Genomic DNA, 20,367 nt, shown 5'->3' with positions numbered 1-20,367 from the left:
CACATTCATACCTATGGACAATTTGGAGTCGCCAATTAACCTAGCATGTTTTTGGAATGTGGGAGGAAACCGGAGTCCCCCGGAGAGAACCCACGCATGCACGGGGAGAACATGCAAACTCCACACAGAGATGGCCGAGGGTGGAATCAAACTCGGGTATCCTAGCTGTGAGGCCTGTGTGCTAACCACTAGTCCACCGTCCAGCCTACTTAAACTACTTAAACCATCAAAAGATTGACTCAAGTCATGATGCCAGGTTGTATATTAAGTATAAATGAAATACTGTAGAGAGAACAAGCGGGCGGTATTCAAACACTTGGCGGGCCGGATGTGGCCTCTGGGCCTTAGTTTGCCTACCCCTGCTCTATAGGTAGACGTTGACTAGTACTGTGCAATACAACAGAACCAATGTTGTAACTAAGGATTGACTGATACATCGGCCGGCCGATATATCGGGACGATATTTGCGTTCTTTACTTGAATCGGTATCGGCCGATACGCGTGTGGGTTCGCCGATGTATTTTTCCGCCGCATGATTTACAGACAGGCATCCGCTGGGCAGCTTTGTGTTGCCGGAGGACTGCTCATGGTTGGCTCCGTTCAAAACGCTGCCCGGTCCAATATGGCATTTTATGATATGTGGTTTATAGTCCAAGCGGCTTATATATTTACTTTTTGTATATGGTCCTGCTAGTTTTACTCTATTGTTGTTGTAACAGCGGTAAGGAGTAAATTGCTCAGCTAGCATTAATACTGCTGATGATTTCATTGTAAACAATCATGTCAGGCAAACATGTTAAGCGCCTGAATCGATGCGAGTATTGACACACACATCATGGGCAGGCAGGTCCATTGATTGCTTTTTCAATTTGGGTGAACTCCAGTTGTCATTTCTCTGGGGGCGGGCTTCCCCAGTCTGTATTTAGATCCAAACATACTAAAATACACCTGGTGTATTATTTCCTGAATGTGCTAGCTCATCCACTTATATTTAATGTAACCAAAGTGACTTCTTTCACTCCTTCCACAAAATAAACATTCTTTGAGCCATCTGCTCATGGTACCAGACGTTTCACGCCTCCAACTTGTTTGCAGCACATGCTCATGAGGGTGTTTGGGTGGAAAGATGAAATGAAGCTTAACGATCAGTTCCTTCAAGCACCATTTCTGCAGAGACTCATTTTTCTATTCGCCTTGATCACTACTTTTTTTCGCGAAAAACATTCAATCTGAACTGTCCCTCCGGCGGGTGAGGACTGTTTGCTTAATCATACTGAACATCTTGACAAATGAGTTCACTTTTGATTGCCTTTCTGCAGAGTACCTCTGAGGCAAATAGTTTATGTTCAGTCAGCGCTGCGTAATTACATGCAAACTTTATTTTTTTTTGGGGGGGGGGGGGGGGGGGGGGGGCAGGTCATTGTGTGCAGGATTTAAGGAAGCATCATCCACTAAGGGACTCACTCCATGATGAACCATTCCGGAAAGCATCCCAATCTGACTTAAATAACTGCCGTTTGACATAGCACAAACATTTGGCCGTGTTTTCACCTTAAATGAGGAATTCTGAGGAGGAAGAAGCATAATGCTGACAGTCTGCCATGCTGAGTGAAAAAACATGGCTTTAACAGGCCAATTGTAAACATTACAGGAGGCAGCTTACTCTGTTTTCATTAGGATCTAATTGGGTGTCCTTTAAGCCGGAATTCCAATCGCTTCTAAGATGGATATTAATTAAAATTGTCGAAACATGGCTGCCTGAAAGACACGTGCTGTTTTTTGTGGTTCTCTGCTGCACACACGCACACTCGCACACGCACACGCACACTCTTTCCTACTCATTGTGTCTAATTAGACACGAGTGAATTCCATTTGTCTTTGCTTCTGCTTGCACAGGCTGTACTCTGCATGCCTTATTCAGGGATGGCAGCCATTGTTTGGGTGCTGCCGGACATCTTGAATCGGAATTATTTTATGCACATTCAGCATGAGAAAGACAGGGATTACATTATTAATTATGGAAAGGCATTCATTTTCTAGAATTGCATCATTAAGAAGCATGTTGCACAACACAGCAGCAATATATAACATATAACAACTTATTTCTTTAACTTTAATGATTTGGAGTGCATGAGAAAGTGGAAAGGAAACTTGAGTTCTTTTTCACCAGCTCTTGTATGTTGCAATAGCGCAGCAGTAATAGAATCAATGTTTTAATAGTACATAAAACAACTTATTTCTTTAACTTTAATGATTTGGAGTGCATGAGAAAGTGGAAAGGAAACTTGAGTTCCTTTTCACCAGCTCTTGTATGTTATGCAATAGCGCAGCAGTAATAGAACCAATGTTGTAATAGTACATATAACGTATTTCTTTAACTTTAATGATTTGGAGTGCATGAGAAAGTGGAAAGGAAACTTGAGTTCTTTTTCACCTGCTCTTGTATGTTGCAATAGCGCAGCAGTAATAGAATCAATGTTTTAATAGTACATAAAACAACTTATTTCTTTAACTTTAATGATTTGGAGTGCATGAGAAAGTGGAAAGGAAACTTGAGTTCCTTTTCACCAGCTCTTGTATGTTATGCAATAGTGCAGCAGTAATAGAACCAATGTTGTAATAGTACATATAACGTATTTCTTTAACTTTAATGATTTGGAGTGCATGAGAAAGTGGAAAGGAAACTTGAGTTCTTTTTCACCTGCTCTTGTATGTTGCAATAGCGCAGCAGTCATAGAACCAATGTTGTAGTAGTACATATAACTTATTTCTTTAACTCCGGTTTCCTCCCACATTCCAAAAACATGCTAGGTCAATTGGCCACTCCAAATTGTCCATAGGTATGAATGTGAGTGTGAATGGTTGTTTGTCTATATGTGCCCTGTGATTGGCTGGCCACCAGTCCAGGGTGTACCCCGCCTCTCGCCCGAAGACAGCTGGGATAGGCTCCAGCACCCCCCGCAACCCTCGTGAGGAAGTGGTAGAAAATGAATGAATGAATGATGCAGTTATTTCCAGATCTATGGTTATCATCACACCTTTCCTGTATATATATGTAGATCCACATAGAACACATTTCACTAGCATTTTGTGCAGCAGGTCTTTAAAAACAGTGGAAGGCTCCTGTCATATAGAGGATCTTTGATAAAATAAAGTCGGCCACACTTTGGACACCCCCGCTTTAGATACTTCCTGTTTTACTTCACTACTATGGAATCATGTTCGTAAATTCCACCTCTTCAAGTTATTGTCCCCACTGTTATGTGAAAGCAAACTACTGTAAAAGTGCTTCTGTAGAGCTTCTAATAACTCATGGAGATGATCTAGCCATCTCAATGGTTTCTCCAGTGGTTTCTAGTCACCATATTTCACCTCACATCGCTGGAAGCAGATACGGTATCTCCTTAGACATCTTCTCCCTGGTCATTTGGCCCACTTACAATATGCTCTCATCCTGTTTAGCTTTTTCCTAAATGCACACACACACACACACACACACACACACACACACACAGTGCATCATAGAGATGTTATGTTACTCACTACTGCAGTGGATTAATTCCCCCGTCCCTCTTTAAACATTCATGACTTCCCTCCAGTGGGCCGATGTTTAGCTTTATTTTAGCTCAACCTTAACTATTCATAACTGTGTTGTGTAACACAACAGCAGAGCAGGGTGGGTGTGGCCCCGAGTCACGCCGACTCCACCCCGAAGAAGGCAGATGTTTTGGGTTAAAGAAGTGATGCTATGCTAAGTGGAGCCGGGATAATAGTTTGGATATGAGACTTTCATTGGTTGTGATGATAACCATAAATCAGGAAATGTAGTATAAGCATCTTACATACTGCAGGCTGGTATTCCACCTTTTTCCCCAATGATTACTTGAAATGCCGTCCGTCAGTCAGGGGGGGGGGTGACCGAGGCGTGCACTGTGGAATTGTCTGTATTTAAAATGGGTCCATATACTGTATATCGAACAAGCACCCGACGCCATTAGATCAGGTCTGATGGAGCTAAACCCCTTGGGGTTGGGTGTGCACGCGCAAGAAAGAGAATGTATATCAGTGTGTGTGTGATGTCCTGCTCATCCGTGTGGTTTTGATTCATGGCTTTGATTTGTGACGAGTAACTTCTAAAAATAGCGCGCCGAGAGGGAGGCTGAGAGAGATCGAGAGAGAGAGAGAGAGAGAGAGAGAGAGAGAGATGGGAAGAGGACACTTGAATGCTGCGCTCACCAGAGTTACTTCCATTGGATCTTTGCATAACCTTCAGTCCCTTTGTGTTTACACTAGACTTCACCATTCTCTCCTTATCTCCTCTTCTTCTTTCATTTCCTCCATCCTTCACCCCCCCACCCATTTTCCCCCCTCTTGCTTCACCGCACTGTCTTGCTCTCTCACTATTGCCTGTGCCCGGACTGCTGCGACATCCCAACAAGACAGAAAAGGGAAGCACACATCAGAGACGTTGGATTAGCTGCTTTTGTGTGTGTGTGTGTGTGTTTCTGCACGCGTGCTCTTCAGTGTGTGTGTGTGTTTATGTCCGCACGTGTGTCTTCTTTGCACACACAGTCCAACAAGCTGTGCGTCCAGATGCCTGTGTCGAAGGTAATGTTGTGTCTCTTGTATAAGTGTTGGAATTGGGCTGCTGTCATCATTAAGGCCCATGCATGTTGATGGTATTGGTCATGGGGGCTCCAATGCACCCTTGCTGCTCTATGGTCATGTTTGGTGGAGCTGCAGCTTCTTTTGGTGGAGCTTCGGCTTCATTTGGTGGAGCTTCGGCTTCATTTGGTGGAGCTTCGTCTTCATTTGGTGGTGCTGCAGCCTCTTTTGGTGGAACTTCAGCTTCTTTTGGTGGAGCTTCAGCTTCTTTAACTAAAACCGTGTGGTGCAGACAGGTATGCTGTAAGGTTATTCCTCCCTAAACATTTGTAGAGCAGACACGTAAGAACATTTCCCTGTCATTGGACACCCAGGAAAACACACTTTGGTAGTTTTTTGTACAAAATCTCATGTAATAGTAGTACATTTACATGTTTCTTGGGTTTGTACTTTAAGATATATAAAACTGATGTATAAAAATGATGGAAGAATGTTAGAATTGTTAGCTCAGTGAGAGCATAATGCTGACACTGATATTGGAATGTTAGAATTGTTAGCTCAGTGAGAGCATAATGCTGACACTGATATCGGCTATTGGTAGTGTAGTGGTTCACACTGCTGAATTTAAACGTTACTTTTGAAGTGGAATGGATGACACAAGGATTAGATTTGGAGGTGGGTCTACGTTAGCAATGGCCTGGACTAACAAAATATAATGCTAGTGTAGTGGTTCACATAGCTGACCTTATACAATCTGTTGTGAAATGTTGAGAAATGAGAAAAAAAAGTTCTTTCTCACGTTTGTGGACATGTGCAATTGATAGTGTAGTGGTTCACATAGCTGAGCCTTAATCCTCTATCGAGTGTTGGGGTCTGGTTTCATGAAGTGGTAGATATGGACTCTTTGTGGTGTAGTGGTTCACTTCCATTTAGTTGATTTCCACGAATAACTGCCGACTAGGTATGTCCTGCTCGTCCCGTCAGTGAAGTTGTGTTTACACTGGACCATAATGGGCCACTCGTAGCATTCAGGTGATGGCGGCAACCTATGACTCAGGGCAATTATAGCGTGCAAACATGTCTAAATATAGACGCGCAATACGTATCTGCTTTGACCTTGACAACAGCAATAGCAAAGTGCAGGCTGATGGCGAGTGTGGTACGTGACATGCAGATAAGATATTATAGATTGCATTATCACATGCTATGATGCTACTTCATAGTGATGAACTCATTTGTTGTTGCCAGGAAAACAATAATGGAGCACCCCCACGTTTTGGCAATCATTCATTCATTCATTTTCTACTGCTTATCCTCATGAGGGTCGCAGGGGGTGCTGGAGCCTATCCCAGCTGTCTTCAGGCAAGAGGCGGGGTACACCCTGGACTGGTGGCCAGCCAATCACAGGGCACATATAGACAAACAACCATTCACACTCACATTCATACCTATGGACAATTTGGAGTCGCCAATTAACCTAGCATGTTTTTGGAATGTGGGAGGAAACCGGAGTACCCGGGGAAAACCCACGCATGCACTGGGAGAACATGCAAACTCCACACAGAGATGGCCGAGGGTGGGATTGAACTTGGGTCTCCTGGCTGTGAGGTCTACGTGCTACCCACTTGTCTACCGTGCAGGTTTTGGCAATCATAGCTGGTAATTATACACACAGTGTTGCTTTGCAAAGGATACATTGCCACCTACTGGCCGGGACATGCATGTTACTTGCATTTCAACCAACATTTATGTATTTACAAGCTCATGAATAATAATTTGCTCCATGATTGGCTTTGGGTCTTTACCCACCGGTGAGAATCATTGAGAACAAAAAAAAAAACAGTGTGAGAATATTATGGACAAAAAGTTGGACTATTCCAATAATAAAGTCATGTATTTTGACAATTAAGTTGTATATTCTTTCAGGCTAAAAATTTTTGATAACAAATTGTTTGTTGTGATGCGTCACTTGGAGCAGTGTCCTCCTCGCCAGAAACCCAAAGCCTTTCCATTCATGGTAACTCCGCCTGCCACAAATTCTCTCGGCATGGCTTGGCGAGCTCCACATTTACGACTGCTTTCTTCTGGTCCACTCAGCTTCTATCACCTGCATCTGGTCCTCTGTACGTTCACGACACAAGGTTCCGGTTCTTTGTTTGTCCCAAAGTAGTCGGAATTGGCGACTCCCACAAAGTCTGCCATGATAATAAACACAGAACGAGCTCTCTCTGCTGCTGTTAAGGGAAGTCACTACGGGTTCCAATCATACTTAAAATAACCCCAAACTGTAAATTGTACTGCAGGTTGCATGTTGTCATGTTGCAGCATTGAAATAAAACACTGTTAGAGGAGGTTGTTCATGGGTGAATCTTAGTTTTGTGTATTTTGGTGTAAAAGTGCAAATGCAATGGTTTCTTAATAAGACGTTTTAGTAAGCTCTGCTGCTTGTGTGTTGATGGAAGAGTAAACATGTGATGTTCCTTCATATGACTTGTTAAGCATGTCCAAAGCAAACAAAACCACAGACTCATAAATGGAGGGTATAGTATATATAATGGTATATGCTATACGCTTAGATGTTATGGACCGGTTAGCATCACACACACACAAATGCATCCCCTTCTCCGCACGCTGAGCTGTCTTCTCTGGTTATCTTCCCTTGCACTTGGGAGTCCACCTTCTTCTCTCTCTCTCTCCCCTTCTCTCCCTCTATAATTCCTTCCACCCTCCTCCCTCCTTCCCTTACAACCTCCATCCTCTTTTCTCTTCTCTCTCTGCTGGCCGAGCCCACACTGACACAATCATCGCACGCAGCGACACTCTCACTCACGCCACTTGGACGAAAAAGGAAGTAGGCCACTTTAATGGAGATGTGTTCTGAGGTGCCATTTAGCGGATTCTAACTTGGGACCACTTCCTCTTGACAGGTTGGTGACTTTAAACTAGGAAAGTGTTTGTTTTTGTTGCAGCACGGCAGGGAGGGGTTTGGTCACAGAGAGAGATGATGGAGAGATAGGTGGGGGGGGGAGCAATCAAGCTCTCATTGGGCGTCCTTTTAGAGATATGAAGACTTTGTCATGTGTTCTCTTTCACTTTTTCTCTTCACTTCTTGTCCCAATCTCTCCATCCGTCCTCCTACATATCACTATTTTCTTGCCTCCGTTGGGGATAAACAAGCAGTTGTCCCCCAAGGCTGTTTACATCTCGTTTGGGCTGTTTTATTTCAGCTGCAAGTGACATGGATTAGCCCTCCACTGCCAGAGAGAAGGGGTTAGCCATTAAAAGACTCTAAAGCATGTTCAAGTCCTAGAGATACACGAGAGAGCAAACAGAGGGGAAGGAGGACAGGAAGCACACTTGGGTGTAATTGCCTTTCTGGTATCCCCACCAGGGGAATTATGGGGATTATTCACTTATTTGTGTGGGGGGGTCAGGTTGTGTTTGTTGTCTGCTGATACACAACTAATGATATGACCACTTTCCACTGTAAACATCTCATCCGCTCTCCTCCTCTTTATCATTTTGCTTGTCCTTGATCGATAGTAGACAGTGTCAATTGTCTCGCACACACACACACACACGCACACACAGTGTGATTTATCAGCTGGTTGTAGCTCGCCGTAGCTTGAACAAATGAGCTGTTTGTTATTTGCTCACCTTGGAAAAACGATGCTTTACGCCACAAAGCCTCTCGTTTGTCTCGCACAATGCACAGCAAGAACACAACAGAAGAGAGGGAGCTCCTTCCTTCTTTGTCCTATTTTGTCCGATTCTACCCTTTTAAAGTGCGGATGAGCGCCACCTGCTATGGAGTTACTGTATGCCACATGTTTACCGTATTGGTGGCTTTTGGTTTGTTGCACACGTTCAACAATAATAATAATAATAATAATAATAATAATAATAATAATAATAATAATAATAATAATAATAATAATAATAATAATAATAATAATAATAATAATGATAATAATAATGATAATAATAATAATAATGATAATAATAATGACAATAATAATAATGACAATAATAATAATAAAATAATAATAATGACAATAATAATATTAATGACAATAATAACAATAATAATAATAAAATAAAAAAGCATAACAATAAAAAGAAATTATGCATGCAAAAGTAAAATAAATGTATGTATGATAATCTATTTTTTAAATTATTATATATTTATTTTATTTGTCATTATTAGTATTAGTATTAGTATTACTAATAGTGTAGTATACTAGTATTAGTATAATACAATATTAGTATTAGTATTATTTATTTTATTTAATACAATAAAAAATAATATTTAAATATGTTAAAACAATTTTTTGCTACATTCATGTTTTCATATATTCTGCAAATGTTGTTTCTAAAAAAAAACAAAAACAAAATGTGCATGAAAATTCTCATACACACTTAATTCCTGTAAATTCTTAAATTACCCAATTTAGCAAACCTACTAAAGTATCTTAGGTGTTGCCATAATATCCCCACATACGCATACATTAATAGTAATAATCATCATTAAAGCTCAAAAGACATCCACTTATGATAAGATCATGGATCAAAAAGCCCCAGCTTTATAAATGGTGCGCCTGTAAAGTACTCATACAAATGGTGACCCAATAAAAACTGGGTCACCGAGCTGCGTTTAGGAACCTGAACCTTTGCAGTGTCGTTGTTTAAACCTGACTACACTGATGTGAAGAGGTGATGACAAAAGTGGTGACGTTTCCATGTGACTGACTTGTCCATATACGGTCAATTGCACAGACAAAAAAAACAAGAAGAGACTTTATTCTGCCAATCTATGCCACGTATTCTACAGCGCACGTCCATTGAAAGCACACACAGACATCTCTTTCTATGAAGGCCTCTTCCAGTTGTGCTCAGTGGTCACATTGTCCTCAGCTGCTCGGCGTCACGCAGAAAAAGCCAAGTTACGTCAGAGACATTCAGTGTTGGTCAATAATGCATCTTTACACAAACCTCTCCATCTACATCCAACCTACATCCCTCAACAAGACGTAACTTTTATCAGATGTTCCTCTTGTAGAGAACATCTCCAATAATGGTAGCGCCTCCTTGTTTTTATTGATCCATCGACCTGTTCACCACTTGTTCCCTTGGACCCTTTTTCCGTTGCGTGTCATATCCTCTCTTCTAAGCACGATCCAAATGGACGGGTCTGATGGATAAAACGATTGTGATTGCCTCATCGCTCTTCCGAGCGTGGAAGTTGGCCAGCAAAAGAGGCCGTGCGTTGCTGTGCATATAATATATCCATTTGGAGATGGAGCTTCTATATAAGGATCATGTATATGGCCCGAGCCCCCGTCACACATTACAGGCATCCATTATGTCTGTATGAACGTACAGTGTGCTGTTGATGTACTAGTAGTATCATGTAGTATTATATTATATTTACATCAACACGGGAGGTGGTGATGTGTATTAAATGTAGGGATAGGGAATGTTATCATGGGTTGCTTAGAAAACCTGTACACCCGTACCACTTTCAAATGATACTTGTACGTCACCCACCTCTGGAGTCCCCTGCTCAAAAGGTCCGTCCAACCATCCCACTTCTGATACCGGGAGGCAGGTCATTTGGCAAAGTAAAATTATTCTCTACACAATTTGACCAACAACAACACGTCCGAAAGTCCCACCAGATATCCCACCCGCTACTAGGGGTCTCCCATACCGGAGGCCCTGTGGCCGGGGCATGCTAGGCATGGCCTCAGAGCTAACCATCCCGCTTCTGACACCATAAGGCAGATTTGTTGGCAAAGTAACACTATTCTCTACACAATTTGACCAACAACAACACATCTGAAAGTCCCACCAGAAACCCCACCCACTACTAGTGGTCTCCCATACCGGAGGTCCTGTGGCCAGGGCATGCTAGGCATGGCCTCAGAGCTAACCATCCCACTTCTGACACCAGAAGGCAGGTTTGTTGGCAAAGTAACACTATTCTCTACACAATTTGACCAACAACACGTCTGAAAGTCCCACCAGATACCCAACTCACTACTGGGGGTCTCCCATACCAGAGATCCTGTGGACGGAACACTCCCACTTCTGAGGCCAACACAATACCAGAGTAGATAATAGTTTATAGTTCTTTATGATTAAATCTATACAGTAGACAGATTGCATTGTTGGGACTTGGAGTCGCATCTCAATGTCCTTCCAGCCAGTTTAGTTTAGGACACATCCAGCTTTGAATGGTGGGCAGGAAGGATGGGAGGGACTGCCAACAGGAAGTATGTCCTTTTGTCGGACAGTGTACTGTATTTCCTACCGCGTTGCTAATTGACTCGAGTCAGATTTATTGAGAAATGGGCGTGGATTCGCTGAGAGGATACATTAAAGCATTAATGTTTCTGTAAGTAAAGTGAAGGGAGGGGAATCAGTGGCGGCGGCGGCGGCGGTGAGGATGCGGCTTCTCCTGAACGCTCTGCTTTACTTAAAAACAACCACAGGAAATTAAAGGCATCACTGAAGGTGCAGTGAAATACGACAGGCAGGGAAAGCGGGGATGCCAAGAGTTCATAGGTGGAGCTGTAACATTTGGAGCAGAGCGCAGCTGCTCCCCTGGGATAGATCTCTTATTGTCATGGTAACGGCAGGACAGAGGTCACATGATTGTCCCTGGGTGACTGTCCATGGCTGCCTGTATGTGTGTGTGTGTCCCTGCACTTCTATTTTTGCTGCAAGTGTCTGACCTTCAAAAAAAATGACTGCTTGGATATTGACAATTGCACGGTAGTGTGCAAAAGTCTTAGGGCGGCACCGCTAACGACCATAATAAAAACATCATAACAAAACATAATAATGTCATGTAACACGTTTATTTGTCACACATACTGTAGTAACAGGCGGCACGGCGGTCGAGTGGTTAGTGCGCAGACCTCACAGCTAGGAGACCAGGGTTCCATTCCACCCTCGGCCATCTCTGTGTGGAGTTTGCATGTTCTCCCCGTGCATGCGTGGGTTTTCTCCGGGTACTCCGGTTTCCTCCCACATTCCAAAAACATGCTAGGTTAATTGGCCACTCCAAATTGTCCATAGGTATGAATGTGAGCGTGAATGGTTGTTTGTCTATATGTGCCCTGTGATTGGCTGGCCACCAGTCCAGGGTATACCCCGCCTCTCGCCCGAAGAGAGCTGGGATAGGCTCCAGCACCCCCCACGACCCTCGTGAGGAAAAAGCGGTAGAAAATGAATGAACGAATGAACTGTTGTAACACGATTTTACCAAATAATGCGTATAACAAAGTAGCCGTTACTAGGGATCGACCGATATGTTTTTTCTTGGGGCCGATGCCGATACCGATTTTTTTCCATCACCTTCAGCCGATGGCCGATTTTGCTTGGGCCGATATTTGTGGCCGATACTGCTTTTGATGCCTCAATTTACATGAAAAAATGACCATGATAACAAATATTACAGGTCTCATGTTTAAACAAATATTTATTGAAATGTAAACACTGAACACAGTAGGATTCAGCTTTCTAAAAACACATTTAAACGGCATTATTAATTTTAAAAGGGCACGTATCGGCCGATACCGATACAAGGAAAAAACGCAAATATCGGCCTGATATATTGGCCGGCCGATGTATCGGTCGATCCTTAGCCGTTACCTACAAAATACACACAATGGAACCCTAATTAATGTCATTCTTTACTGTGTCAAAATGATGCTTTCAAGGTCATTAAAACAACTAAACCATCGAATAAGACTATTGTACAGAGGAAGAGGAGGCCCCGCCTCCACCCACCAAAACAAAGACACCAAAAGGACTCACTCTGTTCATGCCGTTGTTCTGTGAACCAATGATGACGTGAGGCAAGAAAAACAGATATAATGTATTGAGGCCGGCAAAATTAGTATCATTTAGATTTATTGTGTGATTCATTTTTTTATTATCGTCCCAGGCAACAGTTATTTTTCCGAAGAAGCCATCTTGTTAGTTTTTAACCACCTCCACTTTAAATACCGCCGTCCTCTTTACCCTCCTCCATAACACCATTGTTAAGAATTCTCCTCCAGTGTTGGTTATCCTATCTTTCACCCTCTTTGGCTTTTACCAGTGCGTCTGATTGCTGTGTCTAATTAGAGTCCATGTCAGGGGTTCATTTGTGTTTAATCACTCGGACAACATGGAGTCGGCCATTAGCATTATCCTAGAGTGCCTTGTGAGCTGTAAACAAAGCGCCATCCTCATGATGAATACGCCTCCTCCGGATCATCCGGTTGAAATAATAGAAGGGAGCGTTCACGTGAGACCGCATGACGGTTGCGTGTGTGAGTGCCGGTGTGGGTCATGTGAGGGGGGGACAAGTGTATCTGACAGGTGGCTCCATTGTGTCTCCGTCCGTAACTTCAACTGTCACAGTGAACGATGGGGGGGTCAGTCTGGTCAAGATGTAAATATCACATCGACTCACTGCAGTGTTTTTTTTTTACTGCACTTAGAACAGCTCGCAGTTTTATTTTAGCAGTACTCACATTTTCAACATAGACCTAAAATGGCATCTCTTTACAACAGCGCTTGTCAAGTATTTGGGAACTGTCGTGGTTGCTGAGGGGGCGCGGGGTGCCGGATAGGGGAAAAATATATGAACTGTAAGTTGACCTCGCTGGAATTCCCTGCAGGAGTCTTTTCAGAGTGCATTTTATTGTTAATATACATCTTGATGTACGACATTAGTGGAGAGCGTTTAAGTGGGGTCATGGTGGGTATAAGAGGAAGTAGTGAGGTCTGGATTACCTTGAGGCGTATGTGCGTATCCATGAGCATAAAGAAGACATTTCAAGTCGACTCTGAAGGGGAAACGGGAAGCACGAAAAAGCTCTGCTGTCAGTCTGATGTTTTTGGTAATTGTAATGGTTTAATTTCATTTGAACATGCTTCAGATTACAATTGAATGCATCACATAATCAGTTCACAGTTCCACATGTCCAAAAGGAGTAGCAAGAAGCAAAGCTTATTAAATCCTACCCCTCCATCTGGTACTTTTATAATCAGTAACTCTTTTAACTCATTTGTTCACTTCCTGCTTTCCTAATATAATTTATTACATTTTTTTTAATTTATGTATTTAATTTTTTATTCTATGTTTTATTAATAAAAAAAATCATTTTTTTTTATTTTGGATTTTTATTTATTTTTTGTCACGTACCGAAGTACAAGGTGATATGACCATACAGTGACATAATGCTTTCCTAATATAATTTATTTAAAAAAAAAAAATCAATTTAATTTATATATTTTTTTAATTTAAAAAATAATTTTTTTTTTATTTTATCTTGGATTTTTATTTATTTTTTGTCACGTACCGAAGTACAAGGTGATATGACCATACAGTGACATAACGGGTACCATTTTTAAGAAGGATGTGAGGCAAACTGGCACAAAGTCATTAGCTTTCATCAAAGCTTGATCATCGTTTGGCTCTTATTGTTTGAATTCATCACATTACCTCCTAAGCAGAGACAAATCTATACACTCAGAAGCAAAAGGTGTGTTTGCACACTGGGACAGAGCTTCATCTGGAGCGCCGAGCATTCTTCTCTACGGGCTAAATCACTGATGTCATGCAACAAGCCGACATTTTTGGTCATGGATGTGTTATTGGATGTTATGTTATTTATTCAATCCGCTGGCAGCGCAGTAGAGCATCAAATCAAAGGGATTTATGTTGGTCGTTTTAAAACAACCGAAGCTGACCACAGTGCTGTGCAAACAGTAGACGGACAACAGGCTGGAACGTGTGGTAAATAAGACAAAACACTGAAAGGGCAAACCGGAACATGATATAAATAATATAGGGTCAAAAGACCAAAAGCACCAACAATTAGATAAGAGCCTACATAAGTATAAGAAAAGTATTCATACTGACTTATGTAGTTGAATACTACTGTATGTAAACATATGTAAATCATTTTAACAAGCACTCTGCTATTTGTTAAAACAAGTTGTTAAAATAAGACAACCTTGAATATAAGACGACCTATCTTTTCCAAGACCTGTTTTTGGAAAACCGGAAGAAAAAGTCACTCTCCTTGCCATTTCCTGTTGGTCTGCGTGTTTAAATCTCGACACTCCAAATATAAGACGACTTGTCTTGGTCAGTCTTTGTTGGTGTTATATTCGGAAAAAAAAATACACAAATACACAAAAAAACCCTGTATTTTTCGGGGATGCTATAAAGACTACCGAAAATGTCCAAACTTTTAACTGCTTTGAAATACAGTGCAACCTTGGTTAGCGTTATTAGTCTCATCTCATAAAGTCCAACTCAAACCGAAACATACTTTAACCAAATCAATTAAAGTGTAGTATGCAGAAGGTTACGTATTGAATGGAAATTTAACTTGCTCACACGCATGTGCACACAGAGTTCAGTTCCAAATAGTTCATGGTGTTATATAAATAATATTTTTAAATAAATAGTTAGTTATTTTCATGTCAAACAACCATTTCTGTTCTGTTTCTACTGCTGATTACGGCTTTTTTGCAAAGCGGACTGTTGTGAATTGGTAACTGTTACAATGTAGAATATAAAAACCAATATTATCAGTGTGATGTTGTCCTTTTTCATCAACATACAGCCATGTGGTTCATCCACACTTACAGTAAATCGAAGCTGTGCATACGTCAAAGGTGAAAAGTTGAGACGCCAGCATGTCCGAGGTGAGACAGTCTTGAGGGAAAAACTAATTTGAGCTGCTTCAGAAGCGCGCAAACAGCTCGGCCTTCTCTCCAATTAGAGCGCGGCGTCTTGTGACTACCGCCCGTCGTCATGGGTCAAGCCGGCGAGCACAATGAGGCCCTTTCACGAGGCTCGCAGCGCAACTCAAAGAAGGCCGAATTGATTTGCCCGGATTCATCTTATTAATTCATAGATCCACTCACGAGTCCAGTAAATAACAAATGTGCCTTTTAATGGACCCTGCTTCGGTTCCGCTCCATGTCTGGTCTTACGTAGTCGCTTACGCTCTCCTCCAAAGACTACATTCTGTTTGTTAAACATTGTTGATACATACATCGATGCTTTTTTCTATGTAATCTTCATACTGTTTGATAACATTTATCCCAAATGTATTTCACCTAAAATGTATTTAAAAGTAATAAGTTTATATAAGGTTATATCCTGTATTTATTTATATATTACGTAACATTTCTGTCATTTTTATATATAATTTGGAAACTATTACTATTAATTATTTATTTATTTTAGCACCTATTTTGCTTCTGTTCTTTTCCTCATCCCATAAAGCATCAATTTATTTTTATACTGTAAATACTATATACTTTATATATACTATATATTCTGTCCCTGTTATGCAAGTGTCAACACAGGAAGTGACCCAACTATGATAGTAATTGCTCGGATTAAATAAGATCTGCTTCTTCCAATTTCTTTTCAGACATGTTGAATTGCGTGAGTTTAAACATGTGACGTTCTTTTCATTGTTAAAGGGGACCTATGATGCTTTTCCCACTTTTCTGACCTATAAATGTAGTTAGAATGTTCTATTTTGGTGATAAACCATGCCACATTTTCAGATCATGAGGTTTGAGCCCTGAAAGAAGTTTGGTTTTGAAAAGGTGTGGTCAAAGTGTTCCTTTGTGATGTCACAAAGCGCCCCTCTGTGACTTCCTTATATGGTTCATAGTTAGGAAGCACTTTGGGTGTGTGACCAAATGCAGCGGAGTGGGCGTGCCCGGAGGCGGAATAAATTAAAACAGAGCGTTTTTGGCAGGAAGCACAAATCCAAAGAAATACAGCTGGAATAGGTGCAGATTCTGGAAGATCAAAAATGTTTTCCGTGCGGGTTATTGTGTGTAGCTGCTCTAAAGGAGACCACAACTCTACACAAAGAGTGGAAAAATGAGCACATCTGAAATAAATGCAACCATTACGAATTAGCATTAGCATAAATCATCCCAGAAGTCTTTTCCCTGCCAGCCACCCTCTTCTTTGTTTGCAAGCTTACATTCTCAACCCACGCCACCCATCACTCCTTTTAATGTATTTCAATGCCGACTTTGTAGGAGCCCTCCTGGAGGGGGGCCAACATGGTGTCAAGTAGTTCACTCTAAAACTTTGCAGGCATAAAGCTCAACTTTTAGACCTTTTTTTTAAGTGGCGGTGCTTCATTTTTACGCTCATGTTGATGTGTGGGCCCCAGTATGACAATAAAGTGCTTTAGAAGTAAGTGTGCAATAACGCCTTACCCGTACAAAAGCATCGTTTTCCATCTCAGTAGTTTGGTCATTAGCTGAAGACATTGGTAATGCAATAAGGTCACCATGCAGCAGTTTGGTGCACAATCAGTATTAAAAATTCATTTCAAGAAGCCAAAACTGAAATATGATTATGTGGGTGTGGACCGTGTTTGCCCACTCACGATGTATTCGTAATGATCCATCCGCCGACCACTCTGTGGGCTGGAAGAGGTTAAAGGCGCATTTTGGAGACGTGTCCTACGAGGTTTGAACGTGTTGGTGTGCATTGACGTGTACGCCGGAGCCCAGCAAACATGGACGATATTGTTATTTCCCGATACTCTGTAATGACAGGAGCCGTGTAGTTGCATCATGGCGAAGCTCTGTGCGGTCGTGATGAGCGGTAATGGCGAGAAGAAGCGCTTTCAGGATGCATTGCGATGCTCAGGGGTATCGTGGATTGTTTTTGTTTTTCTCACACTGCGGTTTATTGCAGACCATTTGTCTTTAGCACCACCCTGAAACAGGCAGACAATATGTGGCATTGTTGTGGTTACAGGTTGAACCGACTGTCATTCCTAATGTAAGGGTACTTTTGTAGTCATTATGAAATCTGGACATTTTTGGAGATTTTTTTTTTTATACTTTAATCATGATTTGGAGTGCATGAGAAAATGGAAAAGAAAAGTAATCCTTGTTTACGACCTTCTAAATACGGATTTTAACATGATCAGAGTCCTCTAGACATGAATTAATATGAATTAACACCTTCAAAAAATATATGTATTATGTGATATTATTTAAGAGGCTGCACGGTGGCCGAGCGGTTAGCGCGCAGACCTTAAGGGGCCAAGTTAGTAACCAAAACATGACAAAAACTGCCTTGTTTTGGCCACAAACGTCAAAAATGGATGTCCATAGCATATATTAAGTATCATTACTTATACATTACATTAGCATGTATCTGTTGCATTTTCATTCATTCATTCATTTTCTACCGCTTTTCCTCACAAGGGTCGCGGGCGTGCTGGAGCCTATCCCAGCTGTCTTCGGGCGAGAGGCGGGGTACACCCTGGACTGGTCGCCAGCCAATCACAGGGCACATATAGACAAACAACCATTCACACTCACATTCATACCTATGGACTATTTGGAGTCGCCAATTAACCTAGCATGTTTTTGGAATGTGGGAGGAAACCGGAGTACCCGGAGAAAACCCACACATGCACGGGGAGAACATGCAAACTCCACACAGAGATGGCCGAGGGTGGAATCGAACCCTGGTCTCCTAGCTGTGAGGTCTGCGCGCTAACCACTCGACCGCCCACATATTCATATATTGTGAAAATTATTCGGTCGAGTTGTCCATAGGTATGAATGTGAGTGTGAATGGTTGTTTGTCTATATGTGCCCTGTGATTGGCTGGCCACCAGTCCAGGGTGTACCCCGCCTCTTGCCCCAAGACAGTTGGGATAGGCTCCAGCACCCCCGCGACCCTCGTGAGGATAAGCGGTAGAAAATGAATGAATAACATTATATGATATTATTTAAAAAAAACCATGATAGAGCAAAGTGGTAAAATTTTTGTAGTATTTTTGCAGTATTGTGCAACACTGCAGCAACAGAACCAATGTTGTCATAGCAGTAAGCTGCTCAGCTAGCCTTAATAGCACGGATAGAGTTTGCTAGAATCAACATTAGGCCGCATGTATCATGCTTAAGCTGAGTAATGACTAACTTTGACGTCTTCTCTTCCTCTACAGATGTTGGAGCCAAAGGTGGATGCCGCATCTTGTGAGCTGGGTGGAGTCGGGGTCGACCGAGGGGGGGTCTGCCTCCACCTGCCAGGCCGGGTTTCCGAAGGCGAGGAGAGCAGCCTGTATCCGTCCAGCCCCTCGGAACCTTTAACCTTAAGCAGCCCTCACCCCTCGGAGCCGCTCACCCCCCTGCATGAGGTGTACCTGCCCCTCGGGAGCCTGGGGGGCTCAGAGGAGCGTCATAAGGTTCCCCCCACGCCACCGCCTTCCACCGAGGGAGAGGACTGGAAAAGTATGGACGGACATGAAATGGAGATCTGGAGAGAGGACAGGAGAGCGTATGAGGATGAAGATGGTGCCAGCCGGAAGAGTGAGCTGGAGGAGAGAGAGGATGATGACGTCGAGCAAGACGAAGAAATCAACCTGGTGGTGTCCAACCCAGATGAGGACAACGCCTCTGAGCCGCCCGACACCAACGCCCCACCTTCCTCGTCATCGTCCTCATTTGTTATTCCAGAGCTGCGCCTGGACCGCTCCTTCAGTGCCGACGCCCTGTCCTCCCCCAACACGGACGAAGAAGAATACGACGAGGAGGACGACGACGACTCTGATGAGGAAGAGGAAGAGGACGACAGCGACGATGCCTACCTGCAGCGCACTGACAGCAAACGCCGCTCCATGGTGGAAGGCGCCACCTGCGAGAAGCACGGAGGGGGCGGGCTTAGTGTGCAGAACTCCCTGCGCAGGCGCACCCATAGCGAGGGCAGCCTCCTGCAGGACCCCCGCACGCCATGTTTCACCTCCGACAATGCCATCAACTGCTTGGAGGTGGGCGGGGCCCGACACAAGGGCGGCTGGACGCTCCCCTCGCCGAAGACGCTGAAGAAAGAGCTGACCAAGAACGGCGGCTCCATGCATCAGCTGTGTATGCTTTTCGCCGGCAGAAAGGTAAGTACATTCATAGCACACAGGGCACCCCACTGTGCGCCCCCTAGGGGTCGTGGTCAGGATGCGTTGGAAACTAGTACACGTGGAATACAGATATCTCCTAAGTAGGGGTTGTCTTTTGTTGCTTCAGTGGCGAGGATGCATCCTAACACACAGGAGACGTTAAAAACAGACATGACCTTGATATGACCCGCCATTTAAATCCAAAGCTTTCATTCGCCAGACACACACTTCCGTCTCGTACAGTTGTCGGGATGCGTCGTTGACGTAATACCTTCTCAAACGCCATTTCCAGACATAACCTAAATCTGACCCTAAAGTGGCACATCTTCCCTGTGATTGGCTGGCCTCCAGTCAGGGGTGACTGGGATAGGCTCCAGCATACCCGTGTCCCTAGTGAAGCATAGTTTCAACTGATATGCCTTTATTAGTCCTACAAGGTGGGAAATTGTAGGTTTGCAGCATCAAAAGTACACATGAGCATATCAAGGACACATCAAGGTCATGTGTACATGTTGGTCCAGTCATGGGTTTATTGCACGGTTTATTGCAAGGTTAGTGTCCAAGACTTTTGGAGCAGTTTTTGTTATTTTGTTATGAAGGCCGACAACCATTGAGGTCCTGTAGCGCTGTAGCGCCCCCAACCGCCATTTTGTACCTTTACTTGACCTGAAGGCTGAGGTAAAGGGGCACGGGGGTGAGAGAGCGGGGCATTGGTAAATAGATTATTTTTTCTTTCCCACTCCACGGCACCCTGGGGAACTGCCCGTACGGCCCATTGCAAGAACCGCTACTGTATATC

General features: G+C 42.9%; 1 protein-coding gene across 10 annotated transcripts in view; it reads left to right on the top strand.

The window, feature by feature from the left end:
* Window positions 1-20,367, top strand: part of rgs3a (regulator of G protein signaling 3a) — a 92,932-nt gene that overhangs the window by 42,715 nt on the left and 29,850 nt on the right. For 9 of the 10 annotated variants that reach the window (XM_058065057.1, XM_058065052.1, XM_058065051.1 and 6 more), the window contains one exon: window positions 18,624-19,565. In XM_058065057.1, the coding sequence (XP_057921040.1) occupies window positions 18,624-19,565 (942 nt within the window). Of the gene's footprint in view, window positions 1-6,171; window positions 7,533-18,623; window positions 19,566-20,367 lie in introns of those variants that run through there. The other variant, XM_058065055.1, reaches the window with a different exon arrangement.

This window comes from Doryrhamphus excisus, chromosome 2 (genome assembly GCF_030265055.1).
Source record: "Doryrhamphus excisus isolate RoL2022-K1 chromosome 2, RoL_Dexc_1.0, whole genome shotgun sequence".
Classification (NCBI taxonomy): Eukaryota; Metazoa; Chordata; class Actinopteri; order Syngnathiformes; family Syngnathidae; genus Doryrhamphus; species Doryrhamphus excisus.
This window is presented reverse-complemented; position numbering and strand designations above follow the sequence as displayed.